Here is a 21,120-nt window from a genome sequence, read left to right as displayed (position 1 = left end):
CTCAGATGGTAAAGAATCCACCTGCAATGTGGGAGACCTGGGTTCAATCCCTGGGTTGGGAAGATCCCTTGGAGAAGGGAATGGCTACCCACTTCACTATTCTGGCCTGGAAAATTCCACGGACAGAGGAGCCTGGCAGGCTGCAGTCCAAGGGGTCACAGAGAGTCAGATACGACTGACCAACTTTCACTTTCACTTCACAAGTACCTGCAATCCATTACAAACCTCTGCCTGCCACAGCAATATATATTCTTTTTCTATTTGAGCTCTCTTAGTTCAGTTTTTGTTCTCTCTCTCCCATGTGATCTATTTTTCTCATATTCTTCCAGATAATTACAGTAGAAACAAAATTATCACCCAGCAAAAGACATGGCAATATGTGTGCAAGGTTGATCTTGGGAAATCAATAAGACAAAAAAATAAAAATAAAAATAATAAATCCCAAACAGGTCTTTTTATTTAACATAAGGCCAAAGAAGCTATCAGGCGTTGCTGAATACTGTCCACTAACTGTACAAAATATTGACTGCATGCCTCGCAAACACCAAAATATCCGCTGGAATGCCATAGAAATAAATAACTTCTGCTATAAACACATGAAAACATATCAAACTGTTATCTCTTTAAACATATCGTAAATAAAAAAATTACCAGTACTTCTACACAATAAATATTAAGAAATCATTGACATAGTTGAAATGCACTCATATAAATTAACAACTTTAATTACATTAGCCAAACAGACATTGGTTAAAGAACTGCATGTAATATGCCAAAAAAAAAAGAATCAAAATAAAACAAACAAACAAACAAACAACACCAACCACAGAACATAAAAGGTTTTAAAACAAAACAGGCTTCAGATTATCTTGGCTTTCATAATTATATTTTTCTTTTAAAGAAAAATATCAACCCATTGTCAATGCACTGTTTCTCAAAGCATTTAAATAGAGGGTAAAGCCCATTGGAAATTAATACAGAAGAAATGATTCACTTTATGCATAAAAAATAAATAATAATATAGCTGAGACATGTGGTTTGCTTCTGCTCTTGAAGATGTGAACAGCTTCTAAGCATTCATTTTCTCTGACCCATACAACAGCTTCTCAGTGATAAAGGGTTTAATTTAAACATACACAGTGTCCACCCCCAAGACTTCTGCCCACATCTACAAGTTCCATTTATTGTGTAGGTTTTCAGGGTGACTAAGTTTTTCTCTATATTGAAAAGAGAAGTTTCCAAAAGGCCCACAGGAAATCATTTTTTCAAGTGAACATGATAATTTGAGTCTAAGCTTAATAGCACTAAGGCATTTGCCTTTTTTTGATTTTAGAGTCACCTTGACGTTCAATCTCTTGAGGGTGACAAAAAAATTCACTTGGAGAAGGCAGGTACTCTCCTTAAAATCAGAGTATGGAATCAATCTTAAATAAGTATGAAATTGATTAGTCTCAAGAGACAAGAAAATCCCAACTCAGTCTTCTGGAATTCACCTTACTTTTTTTGGGAAAAAAAAAGAAAAAGAAAAGGCAATCAAATCTACAACATATTTAGGATTCTTAAAAATTATTTGCGAACACATGCTTTTCAGATCTTTGAAGATTGGATGTGGGTAGACTTTTAAGAGCCTAGAAATGAGCCCTACAGAAAGAGCACAGACAGATCAGATGAAGCTAAACTTGCTTTAGGAAAACAGATAGGGAAGACCCAGTCTGGTGGAATTTAAAAGCTTTTTCTTTTGACCTCACGCTGCTCCATGAACAGCATAGCTGTTTACAAAGTTGCATAACTTCCAAGATTATCAAAGATAGTTGTAATTTATCATTCTATTTCAAGGCCATATACATTTAATAAAATATTTTAATTAAAGTTTGGAGATGTGTAATTTATTAAATGAAATCTTCCCATTAAAATATTGTCATATGTAATTTCATTTAGCTTTGCTACTAATTACTGTGGTCACTCAGCAAACCCCACTGTACCCTCAACATATCCAAGATTTAAAGGCTTCAGTAGATGGCATACATATTTGAGATGAATGGGAGCCACAGACAGAGATCAGCTATTTTTTCAACCTCTTTTCGCTTTGTCTATTGCCTGGGCCATCTCTGCCATTACACAGCGAACTAGGACTTGATTTCCCATGCTATTTTCATAGGTTCCTCTATTAGTTCCAATGCCAAATAAGAAGCAGTTCAAAAGGCCCTCAAAGTTTTTCATGAAAATTTCATGACACTCAGCTGCCCAATTTCCTAGCCAATGGTTAAGGGTGAGGAAGTATCAATGCTGCATGCACTCCATCTCATACTTAATTAGAATCTATTCTTATGCACTCATGTGGGGTTTCCTGCACAACAAAGGATGAACCTCTAGACTGTAGTGTGTACAGCCAGGTAACAACATTAAATCTGCCTACATACAGCCTAGTAGATAGCAGATTGATTTGGTCTACTTCTCAAGAAGAGCTAAATCACCTTGGGAATGATTTCTCACTGATACTTTATTTTCCTACTATCAATGTTTTTAAAAAATCTACAAATTGGCATAGGGCTGAAAGCTTCAATATTTTACAGAATTCTAACAAACGTAATTTCCCCCATGGGACCTTTTTTGTCCCCCAACTTACACAAATTTCAACAAATCAGTATAAGTAAGGCTCTGTATTTTAAAAAGCACATAAATGAGTAAGTATGACCTAGGCAAGCTAAATATCATAGAATAAATCAATAACAATTTAGCTTTAAGCATGTACTTTGATATTTATAAAACAAAGTGGTTTTTTTTTTTTTTCCTTTTCACATCTGAATCAATGCATACCAATTTATACATCAAGAATCTGGGCTGTAAATTAAAATATCAGGGATTTTTACTACTGCTCTCATTCCTGTCTCCCATTCTTTTTCTTACTCCCATGCTCTTAAACACCTTCCCCCAAATTATTTATCGTTTAACTAGTGACAGCAACGTTATTGAGTCCAGCTGCGCAGGTAATATTTCTCACAACCAGACCTTAATCATAAAAAAGCAAATTAAAAAATGCACCCACCTCTTTTATCCTGGCTTACAGGTTAATTTTTTTTCCTGAAAAAGTTTCTGATTTAAGATTGATTCCAACAGATAATACATATGCTATCCAAATAATCAGCCTAGATTGAACACGAGTTTCCTGTTTTGTTTTCCCTGCAGGGAGTAAGTAACTTGTAGGATGGGGTTGGAGGACAAGAAAGAGGAGGGAATTGGATCCCTGTTACATTAAAAGAGGGTCTTGCTGAATATTCACTGGAATTCCCAGGCTTTTCCCATCCAAATTTTTGAAATGTGCCCACCTAATTCAGAGTAAAAGCAAAAACAATAGCCTATCCTTCTTAAAAATACTGTGTTTTGCACACAAACATTCATTGCCTTAAGAACATTAAAAAATGACAGCCTGAAGTGCTTAAAATGTGTATGGACACGATGCGCCACATGTATACATACACACAGACATGCATGTGCCCGAGCACTGTATATATACACATACGAGCATGGAGCGGTCCATGAATCTGATTGAACTTGATATCCAACAGTGTACAACTACTGTACATCCAGTATGAAATGTCCTGTTTCATGGATGTAAAAGGAGTCAAAAAAAAAAAAAAAAAAAAAAAACTTTTCAGGTCTTTCAAGCCTGAACACAATCCACCCTACTCAACCTTGAATCCCAACCCCTGACTCATTGATGGTGAATGATACCAACCACAGACAGACTGTTTAAAGGCTCACACAAATGTCTTTGGTGTATGTGTCTATTTTTTAAGGTACAAAATAATAATAATAATTATAATTATAATAATAAAAATAGCTATTTTGTGTGCTGTAGCAGTTCTTTTATAGCTCACATTAAGTGCAGCTCTGAACCCCACCCCACCCCCACCCAAAGAAAATACTTGTTAAATAAGGATTAGACAGGTCGAACACCATTGTAGTGCAAATAGTAAACGATAAAAAAAAAACAACATTTACAAAATATAGAAATGTTTGGATCCAACAGATGGACAAACATATTCCTTTCAAGTATCTCTCCTTGAAGAAAATAAAAATTAATCAGGTTACTTCCAATACAAAAAAGTCTCTCTTTTTGTTCTCTCTCAGGTAAACAGTTTCAAACCTATTAGGTTGCATAGTTCTAAGATCATAAGCACCTTAACGAAATGTAACTTGGTATTCTTTTCTCCTTGATCTTTCATGCTTCCCATTCTTGTTCTCAATTTTTTTTTTTCATGTTGGTTATTGTTTTGTTGCGGAAGTGGTGCAGAAAAAGAAGGTGTGACCACCTGCACACTAGTGTTCTTTTACCAGAATATGTGTATGTGTGTGTGTGTGTGGTGTGGAAATGCCTTTGTGTGTGTTCGATGTGTGTCTCTGTGTGTACGAGGTCTGGTGTGTGTTCATGTGTACGTGGTGGGGTGTGTGGTCTGTATGTGTGCATCTGTGTGTAGTGGGGTGTGTGTGTGTGGTGGGTATGTGTGTGTGTCTGCGAGGGGGGTGTGTGTGCATGGGCTGATATACACAGAGAGAGGGTCACACAGACATACCTTACGACCTGGGTTACTGGGTGGGAAAGTGCCTATAAACGGCCCTTTCAAATGCATGGCTTTCTAGATGCTATTTGGGTTGTGTCCGCCCACATTACTGCAGACCAGACAAGCTGACTTCGAGGCTCAAACAGAAAGGGAACTGAAAAGGAGAGGATGATATTCCCGTTTGAGCAACTGCTGTCACCCCTCGGATGCTGGAGGAAGAAGTGAAGGGCACCCCACTCTCCCTCTCCCCCGCAATTCCCATCTCCTTCACTGTTTCATCTCTGAGCCCTGGCTAAGGAGTTCCTCCACATCTTCCTTCATCTGCTTCAGGTTTTGCTTTTAGTTTTGTTTTTTTTTTAATTTCTTTTTTTTTTTTTTTTCTGGTTGTTTCAGTCATAAACCTTAAACATGTCTTCATGTCACCACTGTCTTCTCTGGACCATCTCGCTCCCATACCCCCTGGGCTGGGCGCTCTATGAGCAACCACACTCCTCCACGATCATGTTCTGGATGTCCTTCTTGATGATGTTCTGCCCATCATCATAGTACAACATGGACATGGGTCTCAGCTTGGTGGGCACACAGCATGACTTGAGGTTGGCGAAGGGGCTGTGACCCCGCATGCGGTAGTGGTTGATGACCGTCGAGTGAAAGGAGAGGGATGAGCCCGACGTGCCTGCTATGTGGCTGGGGCACTCACCCTCACAGTAGTTGGCGTGGTAGCCCGAGGGAGCGATGATCCAGTCATTCCAGCCAATGTCCTTGAAACTAACAAAGAACTGTTTCTTACAGCAGATGTTGACCTTGCCGTCACACTCCAAGCCCCGCCGCCGGCGCCGGTGAGGGTGGTCTTCAGACTGGCGGGCCTGCAGCATGAGGAAAGGTCTGTGCGACTGCTCCTTCTCCTCGTCCCCTCCCGCCCCTCCTTCTCCATCCCTCTTCTTCCCTTCCCCCTCCTCTTCTTTCTTCTTCTTCTTGCCCAGGAGCACCAGGCTTGCGCCGGTCTCCTGACACTGCTCACAGGCAATCCGTATGTCCAGGGAGCTCTTCCCCTGGTCCAGCAACCGCTGGATGCAGCTGGAGACGGGGAAGATGTGCCAGGTGCTCTTCCGAGCATCCACCACCTTCTCCGATATCAGCATTTCACTCTTCTCCCCCTTCAAGCCCACTTCCTCAGCCTCCTCCCCTGCATCCAAGCTGCCCTGCAGGTGCTTCTGCTGTTGAAAGAGACGGATGGTGACTTTGCTCCGGGTCCTGTTGGCCTTGGGAACCTTCAGGAAGAGCCAGATTTCTGCGCGCTCCACCACGGACAGGTCACTGCCTTCTTTGGAAATCTCAAAGTGCAGCGTCTTCCTGGCTGTGCCTAAAGATGAAACACAGAACAAAAGAGAGCAGGGATACGTTAGTATCAGGTTCAAGGCAACCTCCTAATCTCTGACAAGCATGGCAGCCTCTGTTACAAACCATCTCTAACCAGGCTTTGCGAATGAAGGCCTATGTATCTTAAGGATGGTTTGGACATCGTTAAATGGCTGAAGAAAAATAGGATGCTGTGACATGTGAAAATTATATGAAATTTAAATTGCAGTGCCCATGAATTTTTACTGGATCCCAGCTAGGCTCATTTCTTTACAGGTTGTCTGTGGCTGCTTTGCACTAGATTTTGGATTTGAATAGTCGCAATAGAGTCCATTTGGCCCACAAAGCTTAAGAGACTTACTCTTTGGCCCTTTTCAGAGAAACTTCATCAATTCTTGCTCTAGAAAGAAGAGAAACTGGATCTGAGTGTGTCTGGGAGCCGGGGTCTGCTGACTAACTGCTTAACCTGAGTCTTACCTTTTATAAAATGGGAATAATATAGTGACATCTGGCCCATTATCTCAGGTTTGGAAGGACCCAACAGGATAAGATAGATGAAGATATAGTATAAGCTCTAGCAAGCTGTAGAAACACTATTATGCCTTAAACAAATATGCAAACACCCTGCTATGTAAGACTGTCTGTAGTGTCTGATGGCTCAGATGGTGAAAGAATCCACCTACAATGCAGGGGACCTGGATTCGATCCCTGGGTTGGGAAGATTCCCTGGAGGAGGGCTTGGCAACCCACTCCAGCATTTTTGCTTGGAGAATCCCCATGGACAGAGGAGCCTGGTGGGCTACAGTCCACGGGGTCACAAATAGTCAGACACGACTGACCAACTGAGCACATACAGCACTTCCTGGCGTGTCCCCATGGGGTTTGCCTCCTCCTCCACAGCCACAACCTGCTTCACGCCCCACCATTCCTTTCCTGGGTCACTGCAACAGCCATTTCTCTTAGGCGCAAGCTGTCAGGCCAGCATGGAGTCAGGCCCCTCTCCCATCATTTCTCCATTAAGCAGGTAAAGGGATCTTTCCCAGAGGTGGACTCATTCCCATCACTTGTTCCATCCAGTCCTGCACTGAGCTCCTGCTGTCCTCAGTATAAGACAGAAACTGCAGGGAACTCTGGGCTGTACCTGAGCTTCTCCCACCTTCCGGCTCAGTTCTCTCCCAGCACCCCATCTCTGTGCTCCAGCCTCACAGCATGAACATCTCATACAACCTCTCATCTCCAGGCACTGACAGTTGCTGTTTTTCTACCTAGAAGACCCTTGCTCCCCAAACACCATCCACAGTGACTGCCCTTAATAAAGCTTTGACTTTTAGATGGGATGACCCCTCTTCCCCTAGAAGTGACGCCTCTTCCCCACCTCCACCCCCACTCTCCTGCCAGTCCAACTTAGGACACCCCAGGCCTGAGGTCCTATCTATCTCGTTTACTGTCATAGCCCAGGATTTAGCAGGAAGTAGTCAATTACTTGCTTCTTTATTAACAAATGGAGGCACCCTTAGCACCGAACTAGAAGAGATCCACCTCCTACCCTTGTATACCTCAGTTTTGCCTTCTTTCCTTTAGCAGTTTGGAGGTTTAGTCACTAAGTTGTGTTCGACTCTTGTGATCCCATGGACTATAGCCCACCAGGTTCCTCTGTCCATGAAATTTGCCAGGCTAGAATACTGGAGTGGATTGCATTTCCTTCTCCAGGGCATCTTCCCAACCCAGGGATCAAACCTACATCTCCTGCATTGCAGGCAGATTCTTGACTGCTGAGCCACCAAGGAAGCCCTTGAACGCTGCTTAGAGAGTCCCAATGTAGCAACAGCTGTTAATAAGAGAGGAGACCCCTACATTGGCAGAGCGGTTGAATGCAGGAACCACCCAGTTCTTGCCTAATTCTAAAATGAGAAAAAGTCATTCATTTCCTTCTCTTACTCCAAGCCCCTATATTCCTGCAACAACATTTACTGTAAGAAGCGGGTGTCCAGACTAGAATTCTTTGATTGATCAACGTGAGGTCCCCTCACTTCCCCTGCTACCACCTGGTGGTATCTGAAACAAGTTCTCTTTTCTCAACTGCCGCCTGTGTGTACCTGGCTCCAACTGCTCAAGTACATGCATCCGGAGGAGCATAAATCTGAGAACCATCTGAAAGTTCCTCTTAGAACTCGCAACTCCCTAGGGGGTCTCCCTGCCTGGATTTCTATAGCTAACGGAAATCCAGCCATACTTATCACTCTCAGCCCTGAGATGTTTACGGTACTATAAATTTTAGGCACAGTTTCAAGTTCTCTGCAGCAGAAAGGCTATTCCGTGCAGGGAGAGCTGTGGATTCTGTTCTTAATTTAACAGTGTGATACTGCTAGTGGTAAATTCACTGAGGCCGGGGCCCCAGCAGGGCTGCATGTGTATAGGAAGGGTTCTCTGGTTTCCCTGCACAAACTTGAAAGGACATTGGCTCTGATGGTGTCGGTGCTGGTGGTGGTGAGCAGCATTCCTTTGCCTCCGACCTCGCATCTCTGGCAGGAGTTGAAATGAATCATGAAGTTAGGTTTATGATTAGATCACCAGAGCGGGGAGCAGTTAGAGGAGTAAGCTGTCATTTTTAAGGAAGCAAGAGGATTTTTTTCTTTTTTTTTTTCAAAACAGGAATCCAGTACTCTCTTTTGCTAAAAATTGGTGGGGCTTGGGGGGTGGTGGTGGTTACTGTTTATCTTTTAAGAAAGCAAAAGAGAGGAGACCACAAAACAGAGCTTCATCACTTATCTCTAGAAAGATCATCAGCTGTAGATTCTGAGCTGTAGAGTCCTCCAGAGACGAGAGGAAAAGGCAGCTGGAAGCTGCCCTGGGCTCCGTGAAAAGGCGTGGAGGAGCCTGTGGTCTCCCCCATTGCGGGCACAGCCGCCCTGCCCCACAGAGAATGCTAACAAGCTCCCTGCTGGTCTCCCTTCTGCCTCCATGCAGGCCAACTTCTGAAACCTTAAACCGCACAGGGTGCCACTCTAAAGACAGAGATCTAGTAGCTGCTAAGTTAGAGGAGCCAGAGGGCACAAGGTTCTGATTTGCTTTTCTAGGAAAGAGTGACTGTCCCCAGGCTGGGAGGGCTCTCTGGGTTTCAGGTAACTCATTTCCACAGGCTCAATCCACAGGCTCAATTTCCACAGGCTCAAGCCTTCCTCAACCAGTAGGGGAGAAGGGGCTGAGGGTGAAGGTAGATGGTCCCCGGTAAAGAGACGGTCCAGGTGGCAGTGCGGACCCACCCACATTTGACTTTCCTTGAATAAAATCCAGGGAAGTCTACAGATGCTGGGAAGAGGTGGTGAGACGCTCACTGGCTGACTTGTACCAGTGGCAGCACATATAAATTGCCTCCAGAGGGTCAGCGAGCCGAGGCCCCTTGCTTCCAGGAACAGCCTACAGGGCAGCCCCTCATTTCTCAAGAGTTGGTTTCTGATGCACAGTATAGCCCCACCCCTTCTCCACAGGCAGCTGTACTTGGAAGCAAATGATTTAGTGTTCCTGAGAGAGGATTGTACAAAGAGAGTACTCATTAGAGGGGACTCAATCTGTCAGGTGCTGTTATATTAGGATCAGAGAGTCATCATAAAATGACTTTCATCCTGGTCCTGGCTGATAATTAACTGCATGGCATTGCCTGCGTACTGGGAAGAGGCGCAGTGCTGAAATATGCATCGGTTTAATGATCTGAGCAAAAAGACTCAGTTCCCTGTATTTGCCTCCATTGCCTGCGTGCTGGATCTCTCCCCCAGATTTCTGACATTTGGATTTTCCCCTACTAATTGACATGCCTGTCGCCTCCTTCTCCTGGTGTCCATTTCTGGAACTGCTATTTGTATATTGCATGATATTTTATCAGGGGAAAAAAAATAAAACTGAGATCCAATTTCACGAAAATGCCGTTGCCATAATGCTCAGGAGAACAGGGGGAAGAGAGAGATTCAAGGCTTCCTAATGTCTACCTTATATGCAGGTACATTTTCAAAGTTCTATTATATTCTGACTTATTAAGCAGTGCATTTACTTTTTCTTTTACATCTAGCTTTCATTGCAGAAGTGGAGGGGGCACAGAATGAGAGAGCTAGGCTCTGGATGGAATTCATATTTACCAGGACTGTAGGTTTCAAAGAGATATTACAACCCTCAAATTTCTTAGGCATGAAAAATATAAGTAGTCACTTGATTACATTTGCTTTATCTGTGTTTATCGGAGACAGATGGCTATACTGTAATGATGCTTTCAGGATGCGCCAATCCTCAAATCTCCATGCACAGCAATTCGAAAAATGGAAGGAGTTTGCCTAAGGCTGCGGTGTTTAGGATCAATTACTAGTCAGTTTCAGGCTTGACTTAAATATCTCCTGCTATAAAATCTTGGAATGGAAATCTTCCCAGAGTGCTTTGTGGTACAGCATTCGTTTATACAGGTGTGCACCGGGTTCCTACACTGTTACCTACCTAACTAGATATAGCTGCTGGCTTTGCTAACCTTTCATTACCTACTCTATGATAATATTCTTTTCATCCTCTGTGCTATTTTTTCCCTCCCGAGGCTTGTGAGCAACGCTTGTATCACAGCCTGCTCTGCCTGAGTAATTCACTAAGAAGTCCCACGCAAACCCATGTGGGTGATAATATTTCATCACTTAAACCTCTCTTGAGTTTGGTGGACACATACCAAAGGGAGGGGAAAAAAAAGTGTCTAAAAATGGGTAGGAGAGATGATTACTGCACCTTGTAGGGAACACCTCAGAAATGTTTCTGAGTGGGAGGCATTGAATGGAGGAATGAGTTTGGAAACCTGCAAGTGAAAATACCTGAAAGCACATTTTCCTTTGCTTTGATGCTTTCAGAATTTTTCAAATGTTTTCATAACTCACTCACAGATATAGGCAGGCATGCCAAGGGTTAAGCAGCCAAGTTCCTGGTTCTTCCCCCTCCCCAACACTAGAATACAAAATGCTGCTCATACCCCACCCAACCCCACCAGCATCGCAGGTTCATGGATCCACGAGAAACTCCGATGAAATAAACGATACTAACATGCAGTGTTTCATTTTTGATATGTTTTGTTCTCCTCACCTGGGTCCTACTTAAAGTATGCTGCCCTTCTCCATGTGGGTAATAATTAAGTCTCTAATGTTAACGTAAAGAGCCTTGTTGTTTATGAAGGAGTTAAACTCACCACGTGGGGGTGGGGGGGCTCGCTGTAAAATATAGCTGTTACTTTCATTTTCCATTCTTCACCAACGTTTCCCTGTGCCTAGACATGGTACAGTCACTGATGGGAGAATATAGCATGTGTGCTCCCTGAAGCACTAATTTTGCATCTGGACTGTTTCCAGGGATTTCTGCTAAAAGCAGCAAGTGAGGCCTTGAAGGTTATGCCTCCTTTAACCTGCAGGAGAGGGTCTTGCCAAAGCAGAACTTTAGTTATAAATTATCTTGATGTTCTTTTTTTTTAAGACTTACTATCTTTGCTTAGGATCTGCTATTGAATTGTAAATGCTTGGCCACATTCCTGCATCTTTCATTTAAATAGCAATTAAAAAAAGGTTAAATATTTAGAGAGGAAGGTATTTTAGATACCTAAAAGGAGAAAAAATTTCTGAAGGTTCAACCCTCGGACTTTCAGAGCCTTCTTCCAAAGTTCCTGAGAACTTTTACACTTTGGGTTTTGGAGCTAGGAACCAGTCGGGTATAAAGCATTCTGAACTACAAAAGATTGTGCCTGAGTACACTTTAGCAGAAGAGGGGCCAAGAGAAACAAGTATTTTTATGCAAAGTGCCTGGGAAGGTATGATTCTGGGTTTTCCAAATATGAAAACTGAATTTCTACGCTGATCCTCCCCTACGCCCACTCCAATACACCTCCTCCTCTGGCCCAAACCACTAATCCATCTCTTTTCACATCTTTTCTCCACCATTTCTCTCTACATTCTCAGTGCAGAAACAAACGCATCCTCTAAAGCCTTACGTGCTGTTCCCACAAGGCATAAATAAATAGACTTTCTCCTCCCTGTCTGAAGTCACTTGTCCTTTGTCGCTGGTGAAAACTGCTGATAAAACAGGCCCACTAGGCAACCACATCAGGGGAGACGGAGACGGAAGAAGTTTTTTGTCAAAGCCCAGGCAGCCGTATTAGGGAGAGACGTGTGAGCAAATCAGGATAGCTGATGATTCACGGTCACATTTCTCCCCGCTCCGCTTTGTTTGCTTCTGAAATTTATCATTCCTCTGTCTTCCATAGAGCTGTGGAATGTCCATACGTATCACTACAAATCCTATTTCCTTACCTTCTATCTCATGTAATATGTTACAGGTAGTCATGTTCCTCTCAACCCATAAAATCCTAACTTATCCTGCAGGATGAAAGGAAGGAGGGCGGGGCGGGGAGGGCGGATTGTTAATCAGCAAGATTAGGGCGATGCAGGCTGGGGCTTCCAGTAGGTGAAATTGTTTCCCTGGAAGACTAACTGGTAAGGAGCAAAAGTCTTTGGAATGCGCCCTCTTGTGGCCGATTATTTCCATTATTCAGAGAAGAGAGTGTATAACCCCTGTGAGGGTGAATTCCCAGCAAGTTCAGAAGATAGGCATGGGGTAGTGGGAGTCATGTCCACCTTGAGATGGCTTTCCTGGGGTGGAGGAAAACAGTCATCCTAGCAAGCCACCCTTAGACCTCTGTCTGGGAACCTTTGTGTATGTACATTTTAACTCAAATCTTCTGTTAGCTAGACTGTTCCAAGGAAGGAAATGTATGTGTTGTATTCAACAACACCTGGTCTGTGTGCGTATTTTCTATTTCTTGGTGCTTGATTTGTCTTTCTTCCCCTACACTTTCTTCAGTAAGTGCTATCAATTGCTAACCTCATTACCAGAATCGGCATGAGACTCAAGGATATACCATTATCCTCCTTTAATTGACTAGCTTTTGTCACAAATCATAAAAAGAGAAAATAGAGAAGTCAAGAAGACCACTAATTTGGCTTCAATGATAATTATGGTGATAGTTGGCTTGACTCTACCCATCTCTTCCTCCTGTTCCTTAAGGTGTTAAACAACAGAGGATTCTGTTGCCAGCCTTCCAAAAAATGCAGTTACCTTGGTAAGCAATCTGGGGTTACAGATATAAAAAGAAAATCATTGTTGTTTGTGAGAATACACTTCAGAGAAGCTGAGGGCAATGCTTTAGCGCTTAGTCAACAGCAACTCATATCAGCTTTACCAAGGTGGGGTGCTTTCCACCTGAACACAAGGGATAGACTCAGTTCAAAAAGTTCCTGGCACCTGAGTGCAAGTCCTTCAACTGTGGTGGCCATGTCTTGGCCTTCTTCAACCGTCATAATGAGTAAAGGTAACAATAAACATGATTCCTCAACTGAGGAATCATGAGGCTGAAGAATGCATGCATGGTGAGCATTTGTGACATGCATGCAGATGATACTGAATTCTATGCTGTAAAGAATGGTATCTAAAGAAAAAAAAAAAACTGAATGCCCTTTGCTATTCTTAAAAATCTTGATGTTTGACATCATTTGAGAATTACTAAGGTTGAATTATTCCAAAAGCAACAAGACATTTTCATATATTCACGACAATTGTTCTGATGATAAATCTCTCTTCTGGGTTAGCAAAGGAGCAGCAAAATACTCACATAGTACTTACTCTACTCGGAGAGTAGATTGTCCATAGAGCAATCATTTTTGTGAAATCATACTAAGTCGACTTAAAGTTGATGCATGAGACTTCTCAAATGAGAAAAATGAACAAGTGTCAAAAACCTTTTCTAAGAAGCCAGCAACTTGCCCAAAGTCAAGCTGTAAACTCAACCTGGAGGAGTTTTCCATCATAGACCTTAAACTGTAGTCAACACGTGAGTTAAATGAATCCACCTTTTCAAAAAGTAGCTCAATTTCTTTCAAACCAAATAGGGACCAGAAAAGTTTTTTTGAAAAATGACGAGATTTCATATAATTGACAAAAAAATTGGCACTGAGATGAAGGCCATAAGTAAGAAAGAAGGCAAAAATTCAAATTCTTTTCCCTGCAACATCTCTCAATGCCAAAGGAGTGATTTGTTTTACAAGTTGGAGAAGTCAGGAAGCGGGTGCAATGCTCGCATCAGGTGTAGAGTTAAAAGTGGCCAAAGGCATATGTCTGCTTAGTCATATGATGTGGGTAAAGCCAATTGAGGAAGAGCTGCAATTAAGGCCATTCTGTGTGGCAATTAGTATATAAAAACATATACAGGGTCCCTATTGTGGCAGAAGAAGGAGCAGCGCCTAGACCACTGGAATCCATTTCCCCGCTCAGGACCTCAGAAAATGTTAAGAAAAATTGGGGTGGCAGCTCAAAAAGACTCCAACCTGCCTCTTTCCCTCAGTAAGCTTCACAAGATAAAGTCAAAAACCCTTTGGGACTGCATCGAAAAAGAGCTTTAAGGGAAGAAAGTCAGACCTTCTTGAAAAGAAAGAAGCTTCTGGTGAGAGAGCTAAACCACCCGCGGGACACCAGAGCTTTTCCTGGGAGGGGGAACCAGCAAGTCAGCAGGCTATCTGCTCCACCCCACCCCCACCCCCAGAAGGATGCCCTGGTCTCACATGGTTTTCTTGAAAATATACCATCTGAGTCAACAGGTTTTCAGGATTGGAAATTCTGAGTGTTGCCTTAATTGTTTATACTGCTGCGGCAAACTTTTAAACAGCAATGCTGGGAGTCCCGGCACATACTTTACTGGCCATATGCTCTACCAAACAAAACAATGGCATTCCTTTCAAATGGATTTGGCAAGGGATGCAATTCTTTAGCCTGGCATTACCATGAAAGTAACATGAAATTAACACATCTGTGTGTGCCCAGGCGCAGCACGCATGGGCTTGTAGACAGGCAAAAGGATCTGGGTCACATAACTGTAAAAATAACCTGACCCCGGGTCTCCAGCAGGCCCTTTTGACAGGTATTGTTTTCTTCAGCAACAGGTTAGCATGGTCCTGAGCCAACGATTAGAATCTATTTATTAAAGTTCTTCCTCTTAAGGATTGAGTGGGAGTTCAGTGTAGTATCTGAGAGCACTTTGTCAAGGTTGCATTCCTTGGCAGAGAGCTCTTAGTAACTTTACAGAGAACAAAACTCTTTTTTTTTTAGTTCAGAGAGCAAAAGTCAGTGTTCCAAAAGTGACTGATGGTTCAATGTCATCTGTTCCCTAGCCCACCCCACCCCCCAAAGTCGTTCTTCACTGCCTAGAATGTGATGCTTGTGTCTTTAGAGGCAGAGTTTCTAAAGGTAAAAATGACTGTCACTAATATGCCCTGCTTCTCGATGTGGCCCCTGATTGGACTTTTAAAGAAAAAGGGATGTTTTTAAGACAATGACTTCATCTGGGCCATGCCATCCCGATCCTGCGCTTGCCGCCATCCCCCCACCCACCCCACCCCCCGCCAGTAAAAACTTTAGATGGGGTCCGGAAGCCTCCGGGCTTCCCTCCAGCACCAGAAAATGCCCCGACTTTCCTCCGGCTCCTCTGATCTAGTTCCCCGGGCAGGCAGGGCGAGGGATCCTCTCTCAGACTACCTTCCTGCTGCACATTGGGCCGAGGGCTTCCTCCGGGACGACCGGCTGAGTTGAGCAAGTGTAAGCTAGCCATCTCCTGCCAGGGCTCTGCCCAGGACCCCAGCACCCCAGTCTGGGAGGTCCTCTCGCCCCCTCCCCAACCCTCTACCCCCGCCGCGGTCCACCCGCTACCGTCCCCTAATAACTCATGACCTTCCCAGGCAGGGTGCAGTTGGAGGGCAAGAAGTTCCGCCGCCGAGGACAGTCAGAGCAGGGTGCCCCCCACCCCCACCCCTGGGCAGGCACCCACCTGATTCCGCGAACGTGATGATCTCCGAGGTCTGCTCCATAAGTTCATTCATTTCTGCCCTCCGTCCGATGTCGTCCTCTATCTCCACGTACCCGTTCTCCCCCACTTTTCCCACATGAAGCTTTCTGATCGCGTTCAGAAGCGCCGCCTTGGGTACCGGCTGGGTGACATCGGGTCTCTTCTTCAAGTGCAGCATGTTTAAAATGTGCTTCTTGACGGCCTCCACCATCTCCGGCTGAGAGTTGGGTACATCCTTTGGGAGGGTGGCCAGCGCGCAGGACGGGCAGTCTGGGGCCGCGCTGTGCCCCTCGGATCCCGGGGTGGGGGAACTCCTCACTATAATCCAGCAACTCGCCAACAAAAATCCTCTCAGCCAGAGCAAGGGCATCCTGGCAGCAAAAGTTGTTGTGTTGCCCTTTTAAAAGGCTCTGCTTTTCCACCCCCCTCACGCACAGGGTCTTTTTTTTTTTTTTCTTTTTGGTTTTTTTTTTTTTTTTTTCCTTTCTTTCTTTCTTTTTTTTTTTTTTTTCCTTTCTCCTCTTCAGTCAATTCTCTGGAACAAGAACAAAAAGTTTTCTGTGAAGTTTTGTTTGCAGGTTCCCTCTCTGAATGCAGTCAGTGCTGTAGGTTTGTGGCTGTCAGGGAGGAGAGTTCTGACTGTCTCCGAGTAAGAGAGAGGGAGGGAGGGAGGGAAGGAGGGAGGGAGGGAAGGAGGGAGGAAGGGAGAGACAGGGTGGGGGGGGAGAGAGAGACAGAGAGAGGACGGGAGGGAAAGAGACAGGGAGACAGAAGAGAGAGGGAGAGAAGGGGGAGAGGGAGGGAGGGAGAGAGGGAGAGGGAGAGAGAAAGAGAGAGAGAGAGGGGGAGAGAGAGACAGAGAGACAGAGCGATTGGCCCTAAGTGAGTGAGTGAATGGGAGAGGGAGGGAGTTTGTCTGTGAGTAAAGGCTGTGATTAGGAAGGGGAGGGACAGCTCTTTCTGACAGGCTGCCTGCCTTCTGCTCCCTTACACACACACCTCTCTTCAAATATCACCATTCTCTGGAGTTCTACTTTCCCTTCTGAAGGAAATTCTCCTGATTCGGTTCTACTACTTCTTCGTTTCTCCCCACCACCCTGTTTCTTTCTCTGCCCAGTCCCCTTGCTTCACCTTCTTCCTCTTTTGGAGGGACAAGCAAAGCCTGTCTCCATCAACAGGGAGGACCAGACTGAAACAGCCTGCCCCAGCACCCCTCTACCCGGCCTGGCCACTGCCTGGAAGGTGGGGCTCAGGGTGCCCAGAGGTGGGCAGGCAGGTGGTGAAGGTCAAGAGGGGCCACTGTGTCACTTCCTGCCGGAGGGAATCTTGCAGACCGTCCTTTCCCCCATTCATTCATATTTCAAGGTTCAGGGCCGTCAACACTGGCAGGCGATCAGAGGGGAGTGCAAATAGAACTTTTGTTTGGGGTCATATAATACACTCTACTTTTTCCAACTGCAAAAGGCAGCAGGTTCAGAGGCAGGCAGCAGGTTACACGCTTGTGTCATGTGAAGTGAAGCTCTGGCCCCTGTCTTTTGCGGCCACCCGTCCTGTCCGGCACACACACTCACAGATGACAGCTCACCACCACTGGCTCTGACTTCACAGGTAAAATGCAGAATTCCATTGGCCTTTTATACAAATAGTGAGCTCCTATGACTTGAATAGCTGGCCCTAGCAGGGGAAGAATCTCTAAAATATACTGGTAAATAATTTTCTCTGTCATGGGGTAGTTTGTTCAGCCTGCTCCCTATCCGCATCCTGGACCAGTCAACAGACTTGCTTCTTTTTCTCTCAAAGGAACAGCACAGATGAAATCATCATGGATTTCAGTGTTCACAGAAAAAGAAAAATGTGAATTTTTAAACAATGCCTCTCTGAGTTTTTTTTTATTCTCCTCCCCCCGCCCCCCTCCTTTTTTTCATTTTTCTGTCTTATTGCTTTTATCTTGCAGAAGTATCTTTAAGAGGTCCATCTGTTAAAGCTTTCCTTCCCTCTCAGTTGCTTTCCCACACATAAGCAAGCCCTCTCAGTTTCTGTAGATACAGTCAGCTTATATCTGACACCTAGTGTGTTCAGAGCATTATAGTCAAGCAATGCACTTTGGTTGGGAAAAGTTAATAAATAACATTACTAGAAGCATAAGAACTGAGGGCGAGGGGAGGAGGGTGAGACCAGTGTGATACTAAGTTAAAATTACAGTTTGCACAGGTAACAAAGCTTTTCTGAATTGGATACCCCGTCCCCCTTTTCTAAGGCATCTGCCTGTGAGACTTTCTCTGTGACCAGCCACCTTTAGGATTTTTACTTCCAGGAACATCAGTTACCCTGCTATTACTGTTCAGATTTTGTCAACATTTCTTGAAGAGTCTAATTTTTTTCTAGTGGGGGATGGTGAAAGAGAATGGGGAAAGGGTGGCATTTGTGTTAATAATTGCTTAGTAAAATATCTTTGAAACTGAAGATTTATAACATAATCTACCTATTTGGCGTCCCATATGCAGTACCCAAAGCATTTTGCAGTCCAATTAAGTTTTACAAGAGAGGTTGAAATAGAACTCAAAGTTTAATGACTCCAAACAACTTGAGAGTCCCAATACCTGCATTTAGATAAATGTAACTCATCATCAGGACCCTCTCTGTATATGAGTTTGTGTGTATTCCCTGAATTTACTATTTGTGAATGTAACTTAAAAATTAGCTTTCTCTTTGACACAAGTCCTTGCCTAGAGATGCTGAATTGGGTTGTAGAAATACATAATCTATCTGCATGCTCTACTGCTAAAAACACTATTCACTTGCTTGAACACATAAAAAGGTACAGATCACAATCTGCATGGAAGTGCCAAGAAGTTGTAAAAGTCCTGCTCACCATCCTGCCTAGGAATGTGGAAAGAGCTCAGAAGTAAGTAAAAAAGCATTACCTTTCCGGTTCTCTCTTTCACCAGCAGACTCTTGTCTCGTGTGGTAAGAGCTGTCCGGGTTCCTCTTCATGGTATTGGCACTGAGGGGTTTTATACTGTACTACTTATTTGTACAGTCACACATTGGTACCAGTCAAACAGAGGGCTGGGGCTTTGTTTGGGATTGGTTAGCATCAGCATGACATCAGCAGATGACTGGTTTTTCCAGTGTGAGACATATTTCATAACTCATTATCTAATGGAAAGCCTTTCTTGGCTTCAGTAACACTACTGGGTGATCAGTGAGCCAGTGAAATGTCTGACTGACTGGACTCCCCTTTAGAACAATCCTGGAATCCAACAACTCTGTCTCACTGAGGGTCCAACTTTCAACTTTCCTTTGACCAATTGAGCACACACTTCTTCTTATATTCAGGCTCAGTTTTATATCTTCACATAAAGCATCTGTTACTTCATGAAGTTGCCTCTATTTACAAAGTATTTTATTGTTTCTTACAGGGAAGAAAGTTCACAGTGCTCTTCCTAGAGATTCTGATTTTACTTTCTTAAATAAGATATTCCAGGGAGGAAAAAAATAAGAAAATACATATACCTATATGGGATGATCGCCTCTCCCCTGATTTACAGCATTATTTAACATCTTGAAAAACTTAATTTTTAAAAATAAGATGTTTTATTGAGAAAAAGCCAAGGGAAATATGTATCCCTATGGGATGATGTTCTTCCCTCTTCTGACTTACACTATTATTTTACATCTTGAAATTGAATACCTGCTTTATAAATCATTTATCACCGAGAACTTTGGAAATAGTCACTCTCTGCTAGTGAACTTTATAAGTATGCTTCCCAAGCCTTTAGAATCCCAATCTAACTAGAAGAAAAAGAAAAGAAAAAGAATCTCCTACATGATTCTTCTTTATCAGAACTTCAAGTCCTATGATTTCTAAATTGTTACAAATATAACATGAGATTAATGAAAAAAAGTGAACATTTCTTGAAACGAGTTAAGTTGGTCAGGGTGTTTTGGGGGAGGGAAAAGGCAGTGTTAGCTAGTCAGGGATAACACAGGAGGAAGGAATTCTCAGACAAGAATGCTGGGGAAGGGTTGTTAGAAGAAGCAGAGTTGAAGCCTAAGTCGGGTATTCATGACAAGTTGAATAAAATGTGCAAAATTGGGAGCTAATGAAAGCCATATGACCAGATATGTTGTTTTGTATGCAGGATTTAACATGCATAAAATAAACTTTTCACTGTGCCCACAAGCAAAATATAGAGACTCTGGTCTCCTGATGTGCAGTTTAAGCAGGTTCCTTTAGGACACCAGAAGTTTGTCTCAAGGGGTCTGTCTTGGCTAAACACAGAGCACGTGTAGGTGCTGAACTGTATACTGGGGTGAGGCAGACTAGTCTGAGAATTGCATATTCAGAAATGAAGTAGGAAATAAAATGTTAGGTTGTAGAGAAACAGAAGGAATCTGAGAAGCAAAGATAGAAACAGGATCAGTGTTGGTTAACGCCAAAGCTGCCCATCAGGTTTGAACTGGATGGATTCAACCTTCCTATAAGAAAGGAACTTCCCCATCCTTTTTGGATGAGCCCTGGGGGGTGGGAGGGGGCATCTAAATTCACCCCTCCTCCCCACATGAACCCTGGTGTCCTGGAAATAGCACCAGGTTTATGAATTTCGGGGCACAAATCAACCTGGATGAGACCCCAGTTCCACTGCTTACTAACCAGATAACCTCAGGCCTCAGTGTGCACATCTGTAAAGTGGGATCCACCTATTCCACTGCAGGATCAAGCACGTGCTCAGAAAATACTGGGTGATAAAGATTTCCTGGTGCCTCTCTCTGAACATATGTGTCACAGGAATATGCAGCACCCCGACCGGAGAAGCCACCCTCTCTCGCGGGTGACTCAGATCGCGTTGGCCACGAATGCCACCAAAGTGCCCACCTGCCTAGGTCAGCCCACCAGCTGTGATGTCATTTTCCACCTGAATCCCCAACCTCAGAGCTGAGCCACGCGGGAAATGCCTCCTCACTCAGTGGAAATGAGGTGGAGGTGGTAGAGGAAGCAGGCAGGTTAAAATAACTTCTGTCGACTCTTGTGGATGGGGGAATGATCTTTTCCCTGCCGGACTCCAGGGCTCCGGGGAGTGGAGGAGTTGGTCCGCCCAGCTCCTGATCAGCATCTCCTGTTCCTTCCTCGACTTGGTTTCTCTTTCACTTCCTGCCCCCTCCCCCCGCGCCCCAGTTCCCCCACCCCGGCCCTGCGGGCCCGCTGCTCGGCCTGCTACTGTACCTTGAGCAACACCTGCTGGCAGCTCCCGGGGATCACGCCGGATCGCGGCCGCTGCTCGAGCTCGGCTCGCGGGG

General features: G+C 44.1%; 1 protein-coding gene across 1 annotated transcript; it reads right to left on the bottom strand.

The window, feature by feature from the left end:
• Positions 1-426: 426 nt before the first annotated feature.
• On the bottom strand, positions 427-18,852 carry INHBA (inhibin subunit beta A). The gene is made up of 3 exons (XM_065938759.1): positions 18,744-18,852; positions 15,802-16,354; positions 427-5,925 (listed from the first exon to the last, which is right to left on the bottom strand). The coding sequence occupies exons 2-3, from the start codon at positions 16,187-16,189 to the stop codon at positions 5,036-5,038; spliced, it is 1,278 nt and encodes a 425-aa protein (XP_065794831.1). The 5' UTR covers positions 16,190-16,354; positions 18,744-18,852; the 3' UTR covers positions 427-5,035.
• Between the last annotated feature and the right edge of the window lie 2,268 nt (positions 18,853-21,120).

This window comes from Muntiacus reevesi, chromosome 6, assembly GCF_963930625.1.
Source record: "Muntiacus reevesi chromosome 6, mMunRee1.1, whole genome shotgun sequence".
In the NCBI taxonomy this organism is placed as follows: Eukaryota; Metazoa; Chordata; class Mammalia; order Artiodactyla; family Cervidae; genus Muntiacus; species Muntiacus reevesi.
This window is presented reverse-complemented; position numbering and strand designations above follow the sequence as displayed.